Source organism: Notolepis coatsorum, assembly GCF_963971535.1.
Source record: "Notolepis coatsorum genome assembly, chromosome: 10".
Classification (NCBI taxonomy): domain Eukaryota; kingdom Metazoa; phylum Chordata; class Actinopteri; order Aulopiformes; family Paralepididae; genus Notolepis; species Notolepis coatsorum.
Window position 1 is genome coordinate 130747581 of NC_140174.1, and position 23505 is coordinate 130771085.

A 23505-nucleotide genomic window follows, 5' to 3' on the forward strand; every position below is an offset into this window, starting at 1 on the left:
ACTTGCATTTTATATGAACTTGTGTAATTTATAATAACCCATGAATAATATGGAGGTATTGAACTGAAAAGAGAACCTCAATAAATCAGAGAAAACAGAAGAAAAAAAAACAAGTAAAAGGAAGAGAACATTAACTTAGATCTTAAAAGAGATTTGCTATGCTTAAACATCTAAAGTATAAATTGGAGAAGTAGTGGAAATATTTCCAATTAATAAAAAGCAGTTTTTAAATACGTATATGCAGCATTTCCCCTGGGCAGGGGTGGGCGATGATCCGTTGTGAAGAAAGTTATTCCAGCCGGCCGCTGCTGTGATGGTTCTGTGGTTCTGCAGCTAGATGCTGTTGGTTATTCCCCCGAAGGGCTTCTGGTAGTATGTCTGGCCACGTATTGCTGTTATTCCAGAATGTTCCCTATATCAAAGAATGCTTTAGATGTTCTCGATTATTCCAATATGTCGTTTTTACAGTGTTCGAATGTTCCAGTATGTTCTGGAGTGTTGTTAGAATTCCATACTCTTAAAATAAGGATCGCTTCCAATATGTCCGCAATAATAGAAGCCCAACGGGGAAAACATTCAATAACTCTGAGCTCGTAGGTCTCTCTGTCCCAAATCATCGGTTCATTAAAGTTTATACTATATGGTGTCCATGCATAACAGAGATTAAAAGGCCATTTATACACTATCCTGCGTGTTGTGCTGACATGTATTTGGCTGCATCTTCAGGCGAGTTGAGGAAAACCCTTGCTCCTTGTTTATCGACGATGCGAAGTATTGCAGGGTATATTAATAGGGGTCTGTATTTCTCCAGATAGAGTTGAGACATCACCGTCTTGAACTTGGCTCGCAGGTCCACTACCTCACGACAATAATCTTCAAAGCAGTGTATTGATATATCCTTGTATTTCAGATTGCCTTTCATCCTGCGAGTTTCACGAATAATAATTTCTTTTATTCTGACTTGGCGCAGGATAACCAATATCACTCTGGGTTTAACGTTATTGTCACTGGATCGGGTCCCCAATCTGTAGCACTGTTCCACCTCGGGTACTTTAGGAAGGATCGCTGGTCCCAAGATTTTCTGTAATTCTGTGGCAAACTCTTCAGGGTGTGCGCAGCTCACCGACTCGTCCAGACCGACTATACGAATATTCAGCTTGCGTTTTTGATATTCCATCTCGAATATTTTGGCTTTCTGTTCTTCATTGATTCGCTTAAGCTCCATCGTTATATCGTTGAGCTCCGTATTGAGTTCTTTGTAGTTTCCCTTCATCTCAGCAGTTAGGTTAACGTTGATATCATTACGTTTTTGTAAATCCGAATGAAATTTTGTTGGTGGACTTCCATACCTGTTTCCAGTGCCTCGGTGCGCTTAATATGTGCTTCGGCGTCTGCTCTTAGCGCTTCTATTTTGCCTTCGATAGATTCTTTGATAGCATCTACTTTTTGGGTTATTGTATTCTCCATTTTTCTCATTTCCCGGATGATATATTCGGTGTCCGCGGAGGTATTTGTAGGGGTTGAACTTGAAGCGGCCACTGTCACGTCTATATTCTCTGCTATTTGCCGCACGTATCCTGCTTCCTTAGGCGGGTCCTCTGCGACTGGTTTTGGTCTCGTTGTGTCTTTCTTTGGTGACATCTCGATTCTTTTGGTCAATATAGTTAGTTGATAATCTCAGTTGATATATGCGTCAAGTTTTAAACGCATTGATGGTTTATAAATATGTTTTTAAAACGGAAAAAAAAATAACGGGTGAGCAGCTGTGTCACATGCGACTTACTCCATTCTAACGCTAAACCGGAAGTCTCTTAATCTTATTGTTTTTAATATTGTTTTTGAGGGAGTATTTGAATACTCGTTCGGAAACACCAAGGAGTATTCAAAGTAGGGATGCCCCGATCGATCGGCCAGCGATCGGCATGAGATCGGTGAATTCCGATAATGCTTTATTTTCGCCGATCGTGAAAACCGATCGAAAAACATGATCCAATTCTTAGTGGAGTTCTCACTCGCTGACTTCTCTCTCAGGCACACAGAGCTGCAGCGCTGCACTTTAATACATGAGGCATTGTCTAACGGTATCTAGCTGGCTAGCTACTGATAGCTCCTGATATCAACAAATGCTCCAGCAATAGTCTAGTAGTGCATGATACCTCCGTTAGCTAGGTAGCTCACGTTAGCTCACTGTTTATATGAAATGACCAAGTAAACTAAATAGTTCACTGAGGCGTTGTCTTAACGTTATCTAGCCGGCTAGTAGTAGCTACAGATAGCTCCTGATATCAATGTCTTATAACATTGATTCGATGCATATTCGAGCCCCTGGCTTGCATCGCAGTCACGAAAGGGGCTAGCTGAGGGCATGCTGAATGTGATTTGACCAAAGCAGAGTATACACAGACAGTGGAGCTGTTTGCAGATAGCGAGCATTTTGACTTGTTGCATGGTGGCGATGTCTCGCAGATAATACAACTACAAGTATAATTATATAATATATATATTTTATTTTAAAAAAATTATATATTTAAATTATTATAATTTTTTTATATAAAACCAAAAACTATCGGTATCGACAGGTTTTGGCTCATAGACGATCGGTGATCGGTATCTGTGGAAAAAAACGTGATCGGGGCATCCCTAATTCAAAGCCTGTAAAATGGTATTCGGGACAGCCCTACCCTAAATATATATGTTTTAATAAATGATGCATTATAAACTATTAACGCTGACTCATTCCTTCAGTTCACTCAAAAGTATGCTAATATTCCATATGTTGTTTATGATATTAATTGAAAATTGCATATGAGAGTATTATATAGTAATAATAACACATGGCGATATACTAAAAAGCTATAATTTTTGGCTGGTAAAAAATCTGCCTGGCTGGTAGTTTTTTTTTTTTTAATCTACCAGCCACCTTGGCTGGTAAGCCAAAAAGTTTATGTTGTTCCCTGTGTATAGATATAGTATCTACAGATATGTAAAAAATTATTATATGCAGGTATGTACAGAAAGATGGGATATATATATATATATATATATATATATATATATATATATATATATATATATATATATATATATATATATATATTAGAGCTGGGCCGTTAACGGCGTTAACGCGATACTAGTATTGCGCGATAATATAATTGACGCAGTTAATCTAAAAAAATAAAAAATAAAATGTTTACCTTTTATTTACCCAAGGTAGGTTCGCTGAGCACAGATGCTCTTTTTCAGGAACGCCCTGCTTCACATTCACACAGTACCATTCACACCTGGGAGCTGCCCAGTACAACCACAGTTGACACCATTGGCCACTGAGCAACTCCACTGGAGCAGTGGATTTGCATTGGCAGGGTTTGGCCCTGTCTGGCACCCAACGGGAAAAATATTATAGGCACTATAAGTAGACACCGCTACATAAAACAAGCTGGTCTGCCTGAGTGACTGGTGGAAGAAGGAGAAATAGAGATTGGACTGATTGAGTCAAGCCATGTCACATAGTTCAAGTTTGAAATGCTTCTTTCTGTTTTGCTCCTGAGAGTGTGCTAGATACTGTACTGTACAGGTAATATTATTTATGTGTAACTTCTGAATAAAACAACTTATATTAAGATATACACAAGTACATCTTATTGAACATTATTTTGATATTTCATTACCAATTATCATAGCAAAACAGCTTTTTCAAACAGTCTGTAATGCATTTTGGAAACGGGAGATGGGCTCATGGTGTAATGGGCCACCTGGCCTGAGAAACATAAGGAGGAAAGAAAAAGTAAGGACTTACTTCTGGTCATTATTTGGGTAGAACACACATATTTTGAATGCCTTCGGCAGATTTATTTTTTATTTTTAGCCATTTTAATCTAGATTAAATCCAGGATTGCAGATAGATTAATCTAGATTAAAAGAATTAATCTATGCCCACCTAGAGTTTTCAGTACAGTGGGGAAAAGTTTGGCTTTCCATGTTCCACTCAAGGGTGATGTAGTGTGCAGTAACTAATTGTACTTGTAGGGCTGTCAACGAATATTCTATATTGAAATTAATAATCGAATGAAAGAGAGAAAAAGATTATTATATTAGATTGTGGGGGGAAAAACAGCCCCCGGTGGGTGGTCATTAGTGGTTAACATACCGTTGTATTTGTTTGGTACACAGCCATACTGAACCTAAGGTCCAGTACTGAAACGGTTCGGTACGGATACGTGTACCTTTACACCCCTAATATATACGGTACAGTGTTTCCCACAGGATTTTGTGAGACTGTGGTTGGTGAACCTCTGCCCTTCTCGGGGGGTCCGGGGGCATGCTCCCCTGTAACTTTTAAATTTTTTTGTACATTTTAAAGTTAAATGCATCAATCTGGTGCACTTTGAGAGCAAACTAAAGAGGCTAGATCTATGATGAACTTTGTGCTCAAAACACAAAATCGACTAGAGCAGTGCTTCCTAATCCTCTCCTCGAAGCACCCCAGCCGTTCAATTTATTTGTTAAATTCCACCACCAGCACAACTTAACTAACGTCACAGTGACCAATCGCAGCCACTCTTATTGTCTGGGACCAAATACGGCCACGCCCCATTCCCAGTAAAAAGTGGGAATCTCTAGAATGGGTTTCGGGCGACGCTGTATACGGAAGTGGCTCTCAAGGTGACGATTAGACAACACTTTCTGTTGTCAGTAGATGGCAGCATTGGTTTAAAATTAAAAGGTGAAAATGTTGAAAACTACATGAATACATTTCCCAAGAGCGTTAGCACAGGTCATAGGACACTGGGATGTGTCTATTCTTCGACGTGATCTAAACAGCGGTATGCGACCGCAGTATAGCGACCGCGAATGGTAAACTAATTATCTTAACAAAAGTGCGCTGGTAGCGTTACATATGTTGTCTAAAGGGGGACATATGGTACAATTTAAGATTTTAATGATAATCGGCATATAAAGGACAACATAAAGCATTGTTAATTTGTAAGAAACCTCAATGAAAACGGTAATATTCGCTATTGTTATGAAAATGTGCTAGAATCCTATAAAAATTTGGACGCATTTGGTCTACGTTCCGTTAGCCCTTTATTAGTTTAATCAGGTGTGCTGGTGGTGGAATTTAACAAATACATGGAATGGCTGGGGTGTCTCCAGGTCAGGAGAAACCACTGGACTAGAGCATACATTTGAGCCATCAAAGAAATGAAGCAAAAGTGGTTACCTGGTGTTGAACTGGTTTATTTTTTAGAAAAAAAAATATATACTGGATTACTATTACGACTACTACCACTGCCACTACTGATACATCCCTATTGGCAAACTTTATATTAAAAAAATAGTAAAAAAAAATAAAAGAGAATTAAATTTAATTACTTTAACTTTTTGGTTCATTCTCGAAGACACTCTGATGTCACGAGACCGCCGCCATCTTGGTATGAGGGTAACAAACTGATTTCTACCATCAAATGCATGCGTTGAGCTCCGTTTTTATTACATGATTTATCACATTCTTGTTCATTTCATTTTTTTTTATCCACTTTTTCTCCCATTTTCTATTTTTCTCCCATCCCAATTTCGTATCGTCCAATTCAACCCTCCCCTGTCTCGAACGCTGTTTCTTGCCTCCCACAAGCCGGCTGCAATGTGGATGAAGCCATACATGGCACGAGTCCCCTCCGATACTCGAGGTAGTAGCCGTTGCATCTTTTCACCTGCACGGCACGATCTTTCAGCGTCAGGGGTCTGCGCTTTGGAGGGATTCTTGTTCATTTCATAACATTTTCATACGATTTGTTTTGAAAATATTGAGGCCAACATAGCATTTCACTTTCGAAAGCCTTTCTGGTGATTCTAAGGCGAGATATGAGTCAAAGAAGCTTCCCCTGATGCCTCTGGTGTTGTGGTCGTGGTAGCTACATGCTAAGCTAACGTTAATTACATCATTTCGAACCGATAGGAGCTTATCTTATTTAATCTTACATGGTGGTACCACATGTGCCACTACCTGATCAAACATCCACGTAAGATTAGATAAGATAAGCTCCTATCTGTTCGATATGATATAATTAACGTTAGCTCAGCATGTAGCTATTTGTCTAGGTTAAAGTAGCTAACGTTAGCTGCCAGCCACTTTTTCCTACTCTTTGGCATTGTGAAGGACAGAAGAAAATTCCGCTTGATTGTCTTTAATTTGCCACTTTAACGATCCGTTTCTCCACTAAATGAAGCGTACACAATGTACCAGGCGGGACAGTTTCCCCCCACACTGCAGTTGCGTAGCAACAACAGACAGGAAGTTGACTTCGAGAATTATAAAACTGTGGCGGGGCTAATTAGACTGTGGCGGGTCAGCAACCTTTAGTATCAAAAGAGCAATTTTTCCCCCTCCCACAAAATGTTATCCTTCTGGAGCCGCAAAACCAATTTACCCTTAAAATTAAGATAACAGTGTATAACATTTTATATATAGTTATCCCCAAGCATACCCCACATTTAGCATAAAACGCCGGACAATTGCATACCCAAAGTAATTTGCGATTTATTATACTTTATACTTATAGCACACAGTTTGTTGCATTAATGGAATTATAAAGCAACAAAAAGAAAGATTTTGACTTTTTATTGCTGTTTTTACCTGTTATAACAAAGGAAAACCTCAAACTCTTATGAAGAGGAGAAAAAATACTGGCTGTGTAGAACTATTTTTAAATAAAACACAGAAGAGGAGACAAAACACTGGTGTCTGTAGACCGACTTTGAAATAAAACCCTGAACTATTCAGGTATATTTGAGTCCTTCCCTTATTTGTGGAACATTTATAAAATAAAAAGTAGTCCACTTTGAAAAAAAGACTACCATGTGTAGACCTACTTTGAAATAAAACGCAGAAAAGTGGAAAAAACACTGGCATCTGTAGACCTACTTTGAAATAAAACCCTGAACTATGCAGCTCTATTTGAGTCCTTCCCTTATTTGTGGAAAATCTATAAAATAAAAAGTAAATTTTTCGTTGTTCGCAAATTTCGCACCACATATCAGGCATACAGGTAAGCCTGCATCGTTAGTCGTGAATGCAAATTAATCTGTCCACGCTGAATTAAACCCTCTATTTTCCTCAGACTTTCCTTTTCTTGGATTTATCCATGGTTAGTTTACTGGGGGGTCGGAAACTCAAGATTAGCCACTTGCAGACGGCAGGGAGAGGCGCGGGGTGTGACGTACTGTATATTTTAGTTGATGAAATATTTTTTTATTTCAGTGTCACAGTATGACATCGATCTCCAAAATAAGGGAAAAAAATTAAAAAAAATTGGCCAGGGTTGCCGACCCCTGGTCTAGGTAGTTAATGGGAAACACTGCATTATTGTACATGCTATCATACAGAGTTATATGGGTTATATGCAGGTGTATAAGTAGGTATATAGAAGGATTGTATGCAGGTATATTCAGACACATATGGATATTAGGGGTGCACAATATAGATTTTTTTATATCGATACCGATAACTTTCTGCTCCTCAAGGTCGATACCGATAACCGATAATATATATATATTTATTGTATTATTATTATTAAAGAAATGTATTCCTATAGTTTTGACCTAACCAGATTTATCATGACATGAGCGTTACTACTATGAACAAAACAAAGCCAAAACAACAGTTTTGACTCTTCAAATAAAGTGACCATATTTATTTTTCCAAATAAATATAATTTGAATCACAAAATTCTCAATCCGTCAATAACTTGTAAACATAACACTGCAAAATGTAAACATTTGCCAATTGCCATAGTAAGGTTCATCACTACTCAGTGATGTAAAAATTAAATAAAGGCCTCTAGAACTGTTGCAAATCTTTGCTTAAGCCTGGGATTCAAATTCAATACTGGCAGGTAAAATCAGACAGTCAGATATGTCTCTATGTAAACAAAGTATACAAACTGAAAAAGTGCATTCCTCACAGTATCAAAAACAAATAAATAAGCTACTGAAACAAGTTCCACACAGTAACAAACAGTCATTTTACAGAACAAAGGATTAATTATATTACTTATAATAATCCATATAAATGACAGTGAGTGAACCCTTTTTTCCACTAAACTACTAAAGCATTGAGGTTTTAAACTTTCAATTGTTTTCGTTTTTTTTCTCAAAGAGAGAGGGAGAGAGAGAGAGACAGATTCACGTTTGACCCTGTATTGTTGTTTTTTTGGTAACTTCTACTGTTCTGGTCGGATCAGTGGGAGATTTTTTTTAATGAAGATTAGCATCTCTGCCTTCTCGCATGCGAGTCGGTTCCTTTGCAGCTAGCCCCTTTCACATTTACATTTAGTCATTTAGCTGACGCTTTTATCCAAAGCGACTTACAAGTTCTATACGACAAGTCATCAGGAAGGGTACAACTCTATCAGCTGAGTAACAATGCTCATCAAAGTGTTGCGTGTTACAGTGTAGGTTAGTTTATTAGAACAAGTGCATGACAGTAAGGTTAGTTAGGGTTAGTTTATTTAATTTTATTATTATTATTTTTTGTTTTCATTATTTCAGATAATGGTTGAAGAAGTGCGTCTTTAGTCGACGGCGAAAGATTGGACGGGATTCGGCTGTCCTAACTGGGGTGGGTAGTTCATTCCACCATTGTGGGGCAAGGACTGAGAATGGGCGGCTTTCCTTTGATGACCCTCCCGGAGCTTGGATAGGAGTAGGTCTGAGGCGGCCAGAAGATGCAGAGCGTAGGGGTCTTGAGGGTGTGTAGTTAGAGACCATTGACCGGAGGTAGGCGGGAGCGGTTCCCTTTGCCGCAAGGCTTGCATCACAGTCACGAAAGGGGCTACTTTGCAGCTGGCTTTGGATTTGCAGCAGCTTTAGCTGCTTGCGCGTCGTCGTCGTAGGCTTTTAACACACCATCGTAGCGGTGGTGATGTTGCAGGTGACTTATTATGTTGGATGTGTTATAGCTTGTTGCCCTTTTCCCTCCTCGTGGAACTTCTGCATTGCATTTGTTACAAATAGCAAGCGAACTGTTTTCCTCTGAAACTTTGAAAAAGTCCCACACTACTGACGCCATGTTTGTTTACTATCCGCACTGATTCTGAAAGTTACGTGACTACGTCACAGCCAGGCATGAGAAAGGGAGCGCTGGATTTGTGAAAAACTCCCTCTTTTTAAACCACACGCTATCAGTCGTACCACAGAAACGGGAGGAGCCTACAGTAAAAACAAACGCCCTTCATCCCAATCCACCCACACCGCATTTTTTTAACCAAAAAATATATTATGGGCGGACAGGTGGCGTAGCGGAGATTGCGTTCGTCACCAACACCGGAGATGCTGGATTCGCGTGTTTGAATCCAGCTCCCGGCGTTGTCACCAGCTTGGCTGGCCGTTCACACTAATACAATTGGCAGTATTAGAGGGTGGGAAAGCTGGCGGGTGGGTCCTGGGCGTTGTGGACAGCGACCCCTACAGTTCGGTCGGGGCGCCTGCTCAGCGAGGGTAGGATCTGGAGAGAGGTAGTGCGGCCTCTCACACGTTACACTCTCCCAGTGAGAATCTGCGCGGCCAGGCTGGCCTGCCGGCTGGCTGCACATGCGTCGGAGGAAAGCATGTGACAGTCTCCGGTCTCTCGGACCAACAGTAGGGGAATGTGCGCAACAACCATGACGGGTGGGATGGGAAAAAAATCAGAAAAAATGAGGGGGGAAAAGATAACCAAAAAAAATATATATATATATATTATCGGAGCTATCAATAATTTTATCGGGATGACGTCATAATTGCTGATATCGGCCCGATAATTATCGTGCATCCCTAATGGATATATATATATATGCTGTAAATATATATTACGGTATAATACAGCACTATTGTACATGCAAGTGTTGTGCTGAGACTGTCCCGTCTTTCACAGGAGAAGGACAAGGCACATGAGGGCGCACGGCCCATGAGGGCCATTTTCCTGAACGACGGGAATGTCCTGACGACGGGCTTCAGCCGCATGAGTGAGAGACAAGTAGCCCTCTGGAACCCGGTGAGTAGCCTCAGCTGTGGAGGCTCACTACAGCTCACTACAGCTAATACAGCGCACTACAGCTACTACAGCTCACTACAGCTACTACAGCTAATACAGCTCACTACAGCTACTACAGCTCACTACAGCTACTACAGCTCATTACAGCTAATACAGCTCACTACAGCTACTACAGCTACTACAGCTCACTACAGCTACTACAGCTCACTACAGCTACTACAGCTCACTACAGCTACTACAGCTCATTACAGCTAATACAGCTCACTACAGCTACTACAGCTACTACAGCTCACTACAGCTACTACAGCTCACTACAGCTACTACAGCTAATACAGCTCACTACAGCTAATACAGCTCACTACAGCTAATACAGCTCACTACAGCTACCACAGCTACTATAGCTAATACAGCTCACTACAGCTACTGCAGCTACTACAGCTCACTACAGCTACTACAGCTAATACAGCTAATATAGCTAATACAGCTCACTACAGCTCACTACAGCTACTACAGCTCACTACAGCTAATACAGCTCACTACAGCTACTACAGCTAATACAGCTCACTACAGCTACTACAGCTCACTACAGCTACTACAGCTACTATAGCTCACTACAGCTAATACAGCTCACTACAGCTAATACAGCTCACTACAGCTACCACAGCTACTATAGCTAATACAGCTCACTGCAGCTACTACAGCTCACTACAGCTACTACAGCTAATACAGCTAATATAGCTAATACAGCTCACTACAGCTCACTACAGCTACTACAGCTCACTACAGCTAATACAGCTCACTACAGCTACTACAGCTAATACAGCTCACTACAGCTACTACAGCTCACTACAGCTACTACAGCTACTATAGCTAATACAGCTCACTACAGCTAATATAGCTAATACAGCTCACTACAGCTACTACAGCTCACTACAGCTAATATAGCTACTACAGCTCATACAGCTAATACAGCTACAGCTAATATAGCTACTACAGCTCACTACAGCTAATATAGCTACTATAGCTAATACAGCTCATTACAGCTACTACAGCTACTGCACCTACTACAGCTCACTACAGCTACTACAGCTAATACAGCTACTACAGCTCACTACAGCTAATATAGCTAATACAGCTCACTACAGCTACTACAGCTCACTACAGCTAATATAGCTACTACAGCTCATACAGCTAATACAGCTACAGCTAATATAGCTACTACAGCGCACTACAGCTCACTACAGCTAATATAGCTACTATAGCCAATACAGCTCATTACAGCTACTACAGCTAATTTAGCTAATACAGCTAATGTAGCTACTGCAGCTAATACAGCTACTACAGCTCACTACAGCTCACTACAGCTAATATAGCTACTACAGCTCATATAGCTAATACAGCTACAGCTAATATAGCTACTACAGCTCACTACAGCTCACTACAGCTAATATAGCTACTACAGCTAATACAGCTCATTACAGCTACTACAGCTAATATAGCTACTACAGCTAATACAGCTACTACAGCTCACTACAGCTCACTGCAGCTACTACAGCTACTACAGCTACTACAGCTCACTACAGCTAATACAGCTACTACAGCTCACTACAGCTCACTACAGCTACTACAGCTACTACAGCTCACTACAGCTAATACAGCTACTCAGCTGATCGAGTTGTGCCCTTCCTGATGACTTGTCGTACATAACTTGTAAGTCGCTTTGGATAAAAGTGTCAGCTAAATGACTAGATGTAAATGTAAATGTACAGCTCACTACAGCTCACTACAGCTCACTACAGCTAATACAACTACTACAGCTCACTACACCTCAATATAGCTACTACAGCTAATATAGCTACTACAGCTAATACAGCTAATATAGCTACTACAGCTACTACAGCTCACTACAGCTCACTACAGCTAATATAGCTACTACAGCTCACTACAGCTAATATAGCTACTACAGCTAATACAGCTAATACAGCTAATATAGCTAATATAGCTAATACAGCTTCTACAGCTCACTACAGCTAATATAGGTACTACAGCTAATATAGCTAATATAGCTACTACAGCTAATGCAGCTCACTACAGCTACTACAGCTCACTACAGCTACTACACCTAATACAGCTAATACAGCTCATAATACAGCTCACTACAGCTAATACAGCTCACTACAGCTCACTACAGCTAATACAGCTCACTACAGCTACTACAGCTCACTACAGCTAATACAGCTAATACAGCTCACTATAGCTACTACAGCTCACTACAGCTCACTACAGCTACTACAGCTCACTACAGCTCACTACAGCTACTACAGCTCACTACAGCTAATACAGCTCACTATAGCTACTACAGCGCACTACAGCTCACTACAGCTACTACAGCTCACTACAGCTACTACAGCTCACTACAGCTACTACAGCTACTACAGCTCACTACAGCTACTACAGCTAATACAGCTAATACAGATACTACAGCTAATACAGCTACTACAGCTAATACAGCTAATATAGCTAATACAGCTCACTACAGCTAATATAGGTACTACAGATAATACAGCTAATATAGCTACTGCAGCTACTGTAGCTACTACAGCTCACTACAGCTAATACAGCTCACTACAGCTACTACAGCTCACTACAGCTACTACACCTAATACAGCTCATAATACAGCTCACTACAGCTAATACAGCTAATACAGCTCACTACAGCTAATACAGATAATACAGCTCACTACAGCTACTACAGCTCACTACAGCTAATACAGCTCACTATAGCTACTACAGCTCACTACAGCTCACTACAGCTACTACAGCTACTACAGCTCACTACAGCTACTACAGTTCACTACAGCTAATACAGCTCACTATAGCTACTACAGCGCACTACAGCTCACTACAGCTACTACAGCTCACTACAGCTAATACAGCTCACTACAGCTAATACAGATACTACAGCTCATACAGCTCACTACAGCTACTACAGCTCACTACAGCTACTACAGCTCACAGCTACTACAGCTCACTATAGCTACTACAGCGCACTACAGCTCACTACAGCTACTACAGCTCACTACAGCTACTACAGCTAATACAGCTCACTACAGCTACTACAGCTCATACAGCTACTACAGCTCACTACAGCTAATACAGCTCACTACAGCTACTACAGCTACTACAGCTCACTGCAGCTAATACAGCTCACTACAGCTAATACAGCTACTACAGCTAATACAGCTCACTACAGCTACTACAGCTCACTACAGCTACTACAACTACTACAGCTCATACAGCTCACTACAGCTCATACAGCTCACTACAGCTAATACAGCTCACTACAGCTGACTACAGCTAATACAGCTAACTACAGCTCACTACAGCTAATACAGCCCACTACAGCTAATACAGCTACTACAGCTCACTACAGCTAATACAGCTCACTACAGCTACTACAGCTACTACAGCTACTACAGCTCACTACAGCTAATACAGCTCACTACAGCTAATACAGCTCACTATAGCTCACTACAGCTACTACAGCCAATACAGCTCACTACAGCTAATACAGCTCACTACAGCTACAACAGCTCACTACAGCTCACTATAGCTACTACAGCTCACTACAGCTCACTACAGCTAATACAGCTACTACAGCTAATACAGATCACTACAGCTAATACAGATCACTACAGCTAATACAGCTCACTACAGCTAATACATCTCACTACAACTACTACAGCTAATACATCTCACTACAGCTAATACATCTCACTACAGCTAATACAGCTCACTACAGCTACTACAGCTAATACAGCTCACTACAGCTACTACAGCTAATACAGCTCACTACAGCTACTACAGCTCAATACAGCTCAATACAGCTCACTACAGCTACTACAGCTACTACAGCTCACTACAGCTACTACAGCTAATACAGCTAATACAGCTACTACAGCCACTACAGCTCATACAGCTACTACAGCTCACTGCAGCTAATACAGCTCACTACAGCTAATACAGCCACTACAGCTAATACAGCTCACTACAGCTACTACAGCTACTACAACTACTACAGCTAATACAGCTCACCACAGCTCACTACAGCTACTACAGCTCACTACAGCTACTACAACTACTACAGCTCATACAGCTCACTACAGCTACTACAGCTCACTACAGCTACTACAGCTCACTACAGCTACTACAGCTCATACAGCTCACTACAGCTCACTACAGCTCATACAGCTCACTACAGCTAATACAGCTCACTACAGCTGACTACAGCTAATACAGCTAACTACAGCTCACTACAGCTAATACAGCCCACTACAGCTAATACAGCTACTACAGCTCACTACAGCTAATACAGCTCACTACAGCTACTACAGCTACTACAGCTCACTACAGCTAATACAGCTCACTATAGCTCACTACAGCTACTACAGCCAATACAGCTCACTACAGCTAATACAGCTACTACAGCTCACTACAGCTACAACAGCTCACTACAGCTCACTATAGCTACTACAGCTCACTACAGCTACTACAGCTAATACAGCTCACTACAGCTAATACAGCTACTACAGCTAATACAGATCACTACAGCTAATACAGCTCACTATAGCTAATACAGCTACTACAGCTAATACATCTCACTACAGCTACTACAGCTAATACATCTCACTACAGCTAATACATCTCACTACAGCTAATACAGCTCACTACAGCTACTACAGCTACTACAGCTAATACAGCTCACTACAGCTACTACAGCTACTACAGCTACTACAGCTCACTACAGCCAATACAGCTCACTACAGCCACTACAGCTCATACAGCTACTACAGCTCACTGCAGCTAATACAGCTCACTACAGCTAATACAGCCACTACAGCTAATACAGCTCACTACAGCTACTACAGCTACTACAACTACTACAGCTAATACAGCTCACCACAGCTCACTACAGCTAATACAGTTCACTACAGCTACTACAGCTCACTACAGCTCACTACAGCTACTACAACTACTACAGCTCATACAGCTCACCACAGCTCACTACAGCTAATACAGTTCACTACAGCTAATACAGCTCACCACAGCTCACTACAGCTAATACAGTTCACTACAGCTACTACAGCTCACTACAGCTACTACAGCTCACTACAGCTACTACAGCTCATACAGCTCACTAGAGCTACTACAGCTAACACAGCTACTACAGCGAATACAGCTCACTACAGCTAATACAGCTAATACAGCTCACTACAGCTACTACAGCTAATACAGCTCACTACAGCTAATACAGCTACTACAGCTAATACAGCTAACTACAGCTAATACAGCTCACTACAGCTACTACAGCTAATACAGCTCACTACAGCTAATACAGCTAATACAGCTCACTACAGCTACTACAGCTCACTACAGCTACTACAGCTCACTACAGCTACTACAGCTCACCACAGCTACTACAGCTAATACAGCTCACTACAGCTAATACAGCTACTACAGCACACTACAGCTACTACAGCTCACCACAGCTAATACAGCTCACTACAGCTACTACAGCTCACTGCAGCTAATACAGCTATTACAGCTAATACAGCTCACTACAGCTCACTACAGCTACTACAGCTCACTACAGCTACTACAGCTACTACAACTACTACAGCTAATACAGCTCACTACAGCTAATACAGCTCACTACAGCGACTACAGATAATACAGCTACTACAGCTCATATAGCTCACTACAGCTCATACAGCTCACTACAGCTACTACAGCTAATACAGCTACTACAGTTCACTATAGCTAATACAGCTCACTACAGCTAATACAGCTCACTACAGCTACTACAGCTACTACAGCTCACCACAGCTACTACAGCTCACTACAGCTACTACAGCTACTACAGCTCACCACAGCTACTACAGCTAATACAGCTCACTACAGCTACTACAGATATTACAGCTCACTACAGCTACTACAGCTCACCACAGCTAATACAGCTCACTATAGCTCACTACAGCCAATACAGCTCACTACAGCTAATACAGCTCACTACAGCTACTACAGCTAATACAGCTACTACAGTTCACTACAGCTAATACAGCTCACTACAGCTAATACAGCTCACTACAGCTACTACAGCTACTACAGCTCACCACAGCTACTACAGCTCACTACAGCTACTACAGCTACTACAGCTCACCACAGCTACTACAGCTAATACAGCTCACTACAGCTACTACAGATATTACAGCTCACTACAGCTACTACAGCTCACCACAGCTAATACAGCTCACTATAGCTCACTACAGCCAATACAGCTCACTACAGCTAATACAGCTCACTACAGCTCACTACAGCTAATACAGCTATTACAGCTCACTACAGCTACTACAGCTCACCACAGCTAATACAGCTCACTACAGCTACTACAGCCTACTGCAGCTAATACAGCTCACTACAGTTAATGCAGCTACTACAGCTAATACAGCTCACTACAGCTAATACAGCTCACTACAGCTACTACAGCTCACTACAGCTCACTACAGCTACTACAGCTACTACAGCTCACTACAGCTAATACAGCTCACTACAGCGACTACAGATAATACAGCTACTACAGCTCATATAGCTCACTACAGCTCATACAGCTCACTACAGCTACTACAGCTAATACAGCTACTACAGCTCACTACAGCTAATACAGCTCACTACAGCTAATACAGCTCACTACAGCTACTACAGCTACTACAGCTAATACAGCTCACTACAGCTATTACAGTTCACTACAGCTACTACAGCTACTACAGCTAATACAGCTCACTACAGCTAATACAGCTCACTACAGCTAATACAGTTCACTACAGCTATTACATCTAATACAGCTAATGCAGCTCACGACAGCTAATACAGCTCACTACAGCTAATACAGCTCACTACAGCTACTACAGCTAATACAGCTCACTACAGCTAATACAGCTCACTACATCTACTACAGCTACTACAGATAATACAGCTCACTACAGCCAATACAGCTAATACAGCTCACTACAGCTCACTACAGCTAATACAGCTACTACAGCTACTACAGCTCACTACAGCTACTACAGCTCACTACAGCTACTACAGCTCACCACAGCTAATACAGCTCACTACAGCTAATAGAGCTACTACAGCTACTACAGCTCACTACAGCTCACTACAGCTCACTACAGCTACTACAGCTACTACAGCTCACTACCGCTAATACAGCCCACTACAGCTCACCACAGCTAATACAGCGAATACAGCTCACTACAGCTAATACAGCTCACTACAGCTAATACAGCTCACTACAGCTAATACAACCCACTACAGCTAATACAGCTAACTACAGCTCACTATAGCTAATACAGCTACTACAGCTAATACAGCTCACTACAGCTAATACAGCTCACTACAGCCCACTACAGCTAATACAGCTCACTACAGCTCATACAGTTCACTACAGCTACTACAGCTCACCACAGCTCACTACAGCGCTGCAGTATTCACTGCTTCCATCCCGTAAGACTAGCTGTGCATTTCTCTTACGTTCTCTTATGTGCATACATCCCATAGAACTGCCCTGATGGATTTCGATCTCTTTATTCTCAGGAAAGCATGGATGAGGCCATCACCGTTACTGAGTTGGACACCAGCAATGGAGTCCTGCTGCCGTTCTACGACCCCGACACCAATGTAGTTTACCTGTGCGGGAAGGTGAGCCATCTTTACATACACAATACTTTATTCAACCGGTTTAAACGAACTCGAGTTGGATTCTCATGTAGCGGAATGCACATTAGATTAGATTCAAATGTATTGTCATTATTATTTACATTTTTACATTTTGTCATTTATCCAAAGCGACTTACAAGTTCTGTACGACAAGTCATCAGGAAGGGCACAAGTTCAAATCAGCTGAGTAACAATGTTCATCAAAGTATTGAGTGTTACAGTGTAGGTTAGTATATTACAGTAGGTGCATGACAGAAAGGTTAGTTAGGGTTAGTTATTTTTCATTTCAGATATTGGTTGAAGAAGTGTGTCTTTAGTACAGCACAAGTACAGGAAAAGGAAAAGAAGTTCAGAGTGCAAATGTAATGTTAAAGTGCAACAGCAATATACAATGTACAGGTTGTTAAACTGGGTATAAAATATACAAATTCAAACTACTGAGTGTAGTACTAATCAGATGTACGTATGTATGACTACTTATGGCCAGCAGCATAACCAGTAAGAGTAGGATATGTACAGATATTTATAGTAAAGGACTATGTGCAGGTAAGTACAGACAGGTGAGGATAGGTATATATGCGGTGGGAATAAATATATATATATATTAGTGCTGTCAATAGATTAATTTTTTTTTTTACTAATTAGTCTCACAATTTTCTGTAATTAATCTAGATTAAAAATAGCATTTTTCTACTTAAGACCGAAGCTTGTAACATATATTTACTTGAGTAAAATCATGGAATTAATGTAAAATCAACACAAAGAAAGTATATTTAGATTCAAAGACTAAGTCTCCTATGAAATACAAATGTTCAACAAAACCATCAACTTTGACTCAGCTAGACCGCTTTCTTATATTATATTGAAAAAATGTCACTCCATAGATTAATCTAGATAAAAAAAAATACGCTTTAAAGAATTTAAATTAATCTCCAGAGTTAAAGCATTAATTTTGACAGCCCTAATATATATATATGGTATATACAGCATTATAGTACATGCTATCATACAGAGCTATGGGTTATGTGCAGGTGTTCAAGAAAGTATATAGAGGGGTTATGTGCAGGTATATTCAGACACTTCAGATACTAATGCAGATACTTTAAGACTCATTTGATTTACTTCCTTGGATGTTTCGCAGGGCGACAGTAGCATCCGCTACTTTGAGATCACCGATGAGGCTCCATATGTCCACTACCTCAACACCTACAGCAGCAAGGAGCCCCAGAGGGGCATGGGATATATGCCCAAGAGGGGCCTTGATGTCAACAAGTGTGAAATCTCCAGGTAGGATCAGACTAGAGCTGGATGTGTAATGTTTGGCATGACTGCTGTGCTTTAGTTCCAGTGAACCAAACTGCATGCATGGAATGGTAATTCTTAACATCTCCACTAGGGGTAGCACTAGGTCACAGTTTGATCAGTGAGTTCATTGAGCTCCGTGTAAATAGAGCTCAATGAAACATCTGATTGAAACTCAACTGAAGGTGAAATGGTGAGTTGCCAGCATCCTCGTAGTGAAGCTACGGTCTTTGTGTTTCCATGTGGACAGGTTCTATATGTGAAGCTGTGGGTAATGTCTTTGTGTTTCCATGTGGATTGATTGAAAATTGTATTAACAGATTGCAGAATGGGTACAATACAGTACGGCTCAATACACACAATTGTTAAGGGGATGCAGACCAGAGAAAGACTTTCGTCTTGTTTATATCAGGGTCCCCCATTTTCAATTCATGATAACATTTATGACATGTAACGGGGAAGCCTGTGGGTATGTCCACAGTCACGGAAACAGGGGTGTTGACGAGTGACTGTGGCATTGCGGGCTGGTAAGTTAAACTCACTTCCTCATAACAGGGTTAACAGACGCATAGGTACGGTAGTTAGGAGTGAATTAACTTCTTAGTGCAGCGGCCTGTGTCGTCGCCCGCGGCGCGGGAGCCCCCTGTTCGACTCCCCCTCGGGACATTAACATTTAACATCAACACAACGCAGACCAATATGATCCGTCACAGTGTTGCCCAGTGACCCAGATGTCCTGAGGGGCGTGAGTTTAGGGAGGTGAGTGTAACGGGGAATCCCGTGGGTATGTCCACAGTCACGGAAACAGGGGTGTTGACGAGTGACTGTGGCATTGCGGGCTGGTAAGTTAAACTCACTTCCTCATAACAGGGTTAACAGACACATAGGTACGGTAGTTAGGAGTGAATTCACTTCTTAGTGCAGCGGCCTGTGTCGTCGCCCGCGGCGCGGGAGCCCCCTGTTCGACTCCCCCTCGGGACATTAACATTTAACATCAACACAACGCAGACCAATATGATCCGTCACACATACACGACATACAGATATACAGTACTGTTACATCCAGACATTTATGACATACAAGATATACAAATATACAGTACTGTTTATTTACAGACAGCGTTTCTAAAAGAGAATATATACATTTGAGGCGGAGGAAGCTGTGGGTAATGTCTTTGTGTTTCCTTGTGGACAGGTTCTATAAACTGCAGGAGAGGAAGTGTGAACCTATCATCATGACTGTACCAAGAAAGGTGAATCTACATCCTGCATGACGACGTCAGACTCGTTAATAATTCAATATAATTTTTGCATCCAGTGCTGGAGTCCCAGCAGTGTAACGCTTCTCTCCAACGACTTTCTCTCTCTCTGCCTTCTGCCCCTCCAGTCGGACCTCTTCCAGGATGACTTGTACCCAGAAACGGCAGGACCGGACCCCACCCTGGAGGCAGAGGAGTGGTTTGAGGGCAAGAACGGGGACCCCATCCTCGTATCCCTCAAGCACGGCTACGTCGCGGGCAAGAACCGCGATCTGAAGGTGATCAAGAAGAACATCCTGGACAACAAGCTGACCAAGAAGACGGAGAAAACGGGCTCGGGAAACAAGTCTGCCTCGCTCACCCAGTCCATCGTGAGTTTTTACCGTCTTCAGAGCAATATAGGGAGGTGTAGTCTTGACGTCGCTTTGGACCGCCCGCGAGGTCCACCCGTATAGGGATTTATCATTGGGAAAATGGATTATCGGCTATTGCAACGATGCTGCCTCATAATTATAATATTATTATTTATTTTTATTTTTATTTTTGTATCTTATATTGTGGGACTTGTACAGCACTTTGGTAAACGTTGTTGTTTTTAAAAAAGACAATGCACCTACAAAAGCAGATGATTACAATTAAATTAGCCAACTTGGTAACACATTAGTCATAGCAGCATAGGCATAGCCTTATTAATGTTTTGTGTGGCGTCGCCGTCGTGTACAACGATACTTACGTTTTTAGGTGATTTGACAAAGTTGTTGTAGAGTTGTGATATGCCATTTTCTTCTGGCATATCTGGCACTCTGCTTTTTGGGCATTGTCTTTGCATATTTTAAAGTGTAACCACACGTCTGATGACTTCTTTGTCGACATGTCTGCTGCACATGTCCTTGTTGTTTTCAACACAGATAATCTCCACATGCTTGTTGTAGAGAGGTGGAGTCGAGGCGCTGCTTACTTTCGTTTCATTGGAATGGAGGCGCAAGATTTTGGAGGCAAAAAAATTATAATAATCTTTCTTTCTTTTTTTTTTACTTCGATTTTTTTTTATGTTCGAAGCTTGTGCCATCGAACGAAGCTTCGAAGTATTTAAGACAGCCCTAATGTACAGTATATACTCTGTGCTTTTTGGATATGCATTGTACACTGTGCCTCTGTGCTGAGTAACTGTCATCATTATCATCTACTCTCACTAGGGGTTAAGGCTGTCCCCGAAGCCTGTTTTTGGGATTCGAACTTCGTCAGGGTTTTTCTAACGAACCTTCGTTTAAATATATATATATTTTTTTTTCTAAAATAATTTCTAATTCTTTTTTTTATATACTTATTATTAAAAAAAATTATAAATATCCTCAAACTAAATCCTCAATTTGAATAAAGTGATTAATCTGATTATTTTTTTTATTTTTTTTATTAAATCAACTTTCCAGACCCAGTCCAGGGAGAAGCCCCAGCCAACTAAATCAATTAAATCAACTTTCTTTAATGAATATAACTAATCAGTTTATTTTAATACTATAATATTAGTGTAGCCTAATCTTTATCTGCAACTGTGAAGAAAAACCAGAATGAATAAAAAAAAAAAATAATAATAATAATAATTTTATTTTGTATTAAAGATTCGAATGTTGATTTAGAATTCGAATGCCAACGTAACGAACGAAGGTTCGAACGTTCGGGCTCAGCCCTACTAGGGGTGTAAATATTTGACCCCACTTTGATTCTATTACGATTCTTCAGGCAACGATTCAATGCATCATGAAATCTCTTCATTTACCTCGATTCGATGCGATTCGACCTTAGGATCGATGCATTGTTACACCCCTAACTCTCACTGCTGTAGCTCAGTCATCATCATCATCATCACCTCCTCCCCCTGCTGTGTCTCAGTCATCATCATCACCTCCTCCCCCTGCTGTGTCTCAGTCATCATCATCATCATCACCTCCTCCCCCTGCTGTGTCTCAGTCATCATCATCATCACCTCCTCCCCCTGCTGTGTCTCAGTCATCATCATCATCACCTCCTCCCCCTGCTGTGTCTCAGTCATCATCATCATCACCTCCTCCCCCTGCTGTGTCTCAGTCATCATCATCATCACCTCCTCCCCCTGCTGTATCTCAGTCATCATCATCATTATCATCATCACCTCCTCCCCCTGCTGTGTCTCAGTCATCATCATCATCATCACCTCCTCCCCTGCTGTATCTCAGTCATCATCATCATCATCATCACCTCCTCCCCCTGCTGTGTCTCAGTCATCATCACCTCCATCCCCCGCTGTGTCTCAGTCATCATCATCATCACCTCCTCCCCCTGCTGTGTCTCAGTCATCATCATCACCTCCTCCCCCTGCTGTGTCTCAGTCATCATCATCATCATCACCTCCTCCCCCTGCTGTGTCTCAGTCATCATCATCATCACCTCCTCCCCCTGCTGTGTCTCAGTCATCATCATCATCACCTCCTCCCCCTGCTGTATCTCAGTCATCATCATCATCACCTCCTCCCCCTGCTGTGTCTCAGTCATCATCATCATCACCTCCTCCCCCTGCTGTGTCTCAGTCATCATCATCACCTCCTCCCCCTGCTGTGTCTCAGTCATCATCATCATCACCTCCTCCCCCTGCTGTATCTCAATCATCATCATCATCACCTCCTCCCCCTGCTGTGTCTCAGTCATCATCATCACCTCCCCCCTGCTGTGTCTCAGTCATCATCATCATCACCTCCTCCCCCTGCTGTCTCAGTCATCATCATCATCATCATCACCTTCTCCCCCTGCTGTGTCTCAGTCATCATCATCATCACCTTCTCCCCCTGCTGTGTCTCAGTCATCATCATCATCACCTCCTCCCCCTGCTGTGTCTCAGTCATCATCATCATCATCATCACCTCCTCCCCCTGCTGTATCTCAGTCATCATCATCATCATCATCATCATCACCTCCTCCCCCTGCTGTGTCTCAGTCAGTCATCATCATCATCACCTCCTCCCCCTGCTGTGTCTCAGTCATCATCATCATCACCTCCTCCCCCTGCTGTGTCTCAGTCATCATCATCATCACCTCCTCCCCCTGCTGTATCTCAGTCATCATCATCGTCATCATCACCTCCCCCTGCTGTATCTCAGTCAGTCA

General features: G+C 41.6%; 1 protein-coding gene across 2 annotated transcripts in view; it reads left to right on the top strand.

The window, feature by feature from the left end:
• The window catches only part of coro1ca (coronin, actin binding protein, 1Ca), a 210963-nt gene that overhangs the window by 180812 nt on the left and 6646 nt on the right, over positions 1-23505 (top strand). For both annotated transcript variants that reach the window (XM_084323731.1, XM_084323730.1), the window contains exons 6-10: positions 9911-10030; positions 17684-17788; positions 18948-19093; positions 20304-20361; positions 20496-20738. In XM_084323731.1, the coding sequence (XP_084179857.1) occupies positions 9911-10030; positions 17684-17788; positions 18948-19093; positions 20304-20361; positions 20496-20738 (672 nt within the window). The remainder of the gene's footprint in view (positions 1-9910; positions 10031-17683; positions 17789-18947; positions 19094-20303; positions 20362-20495; positions 20739-23505) is intronic.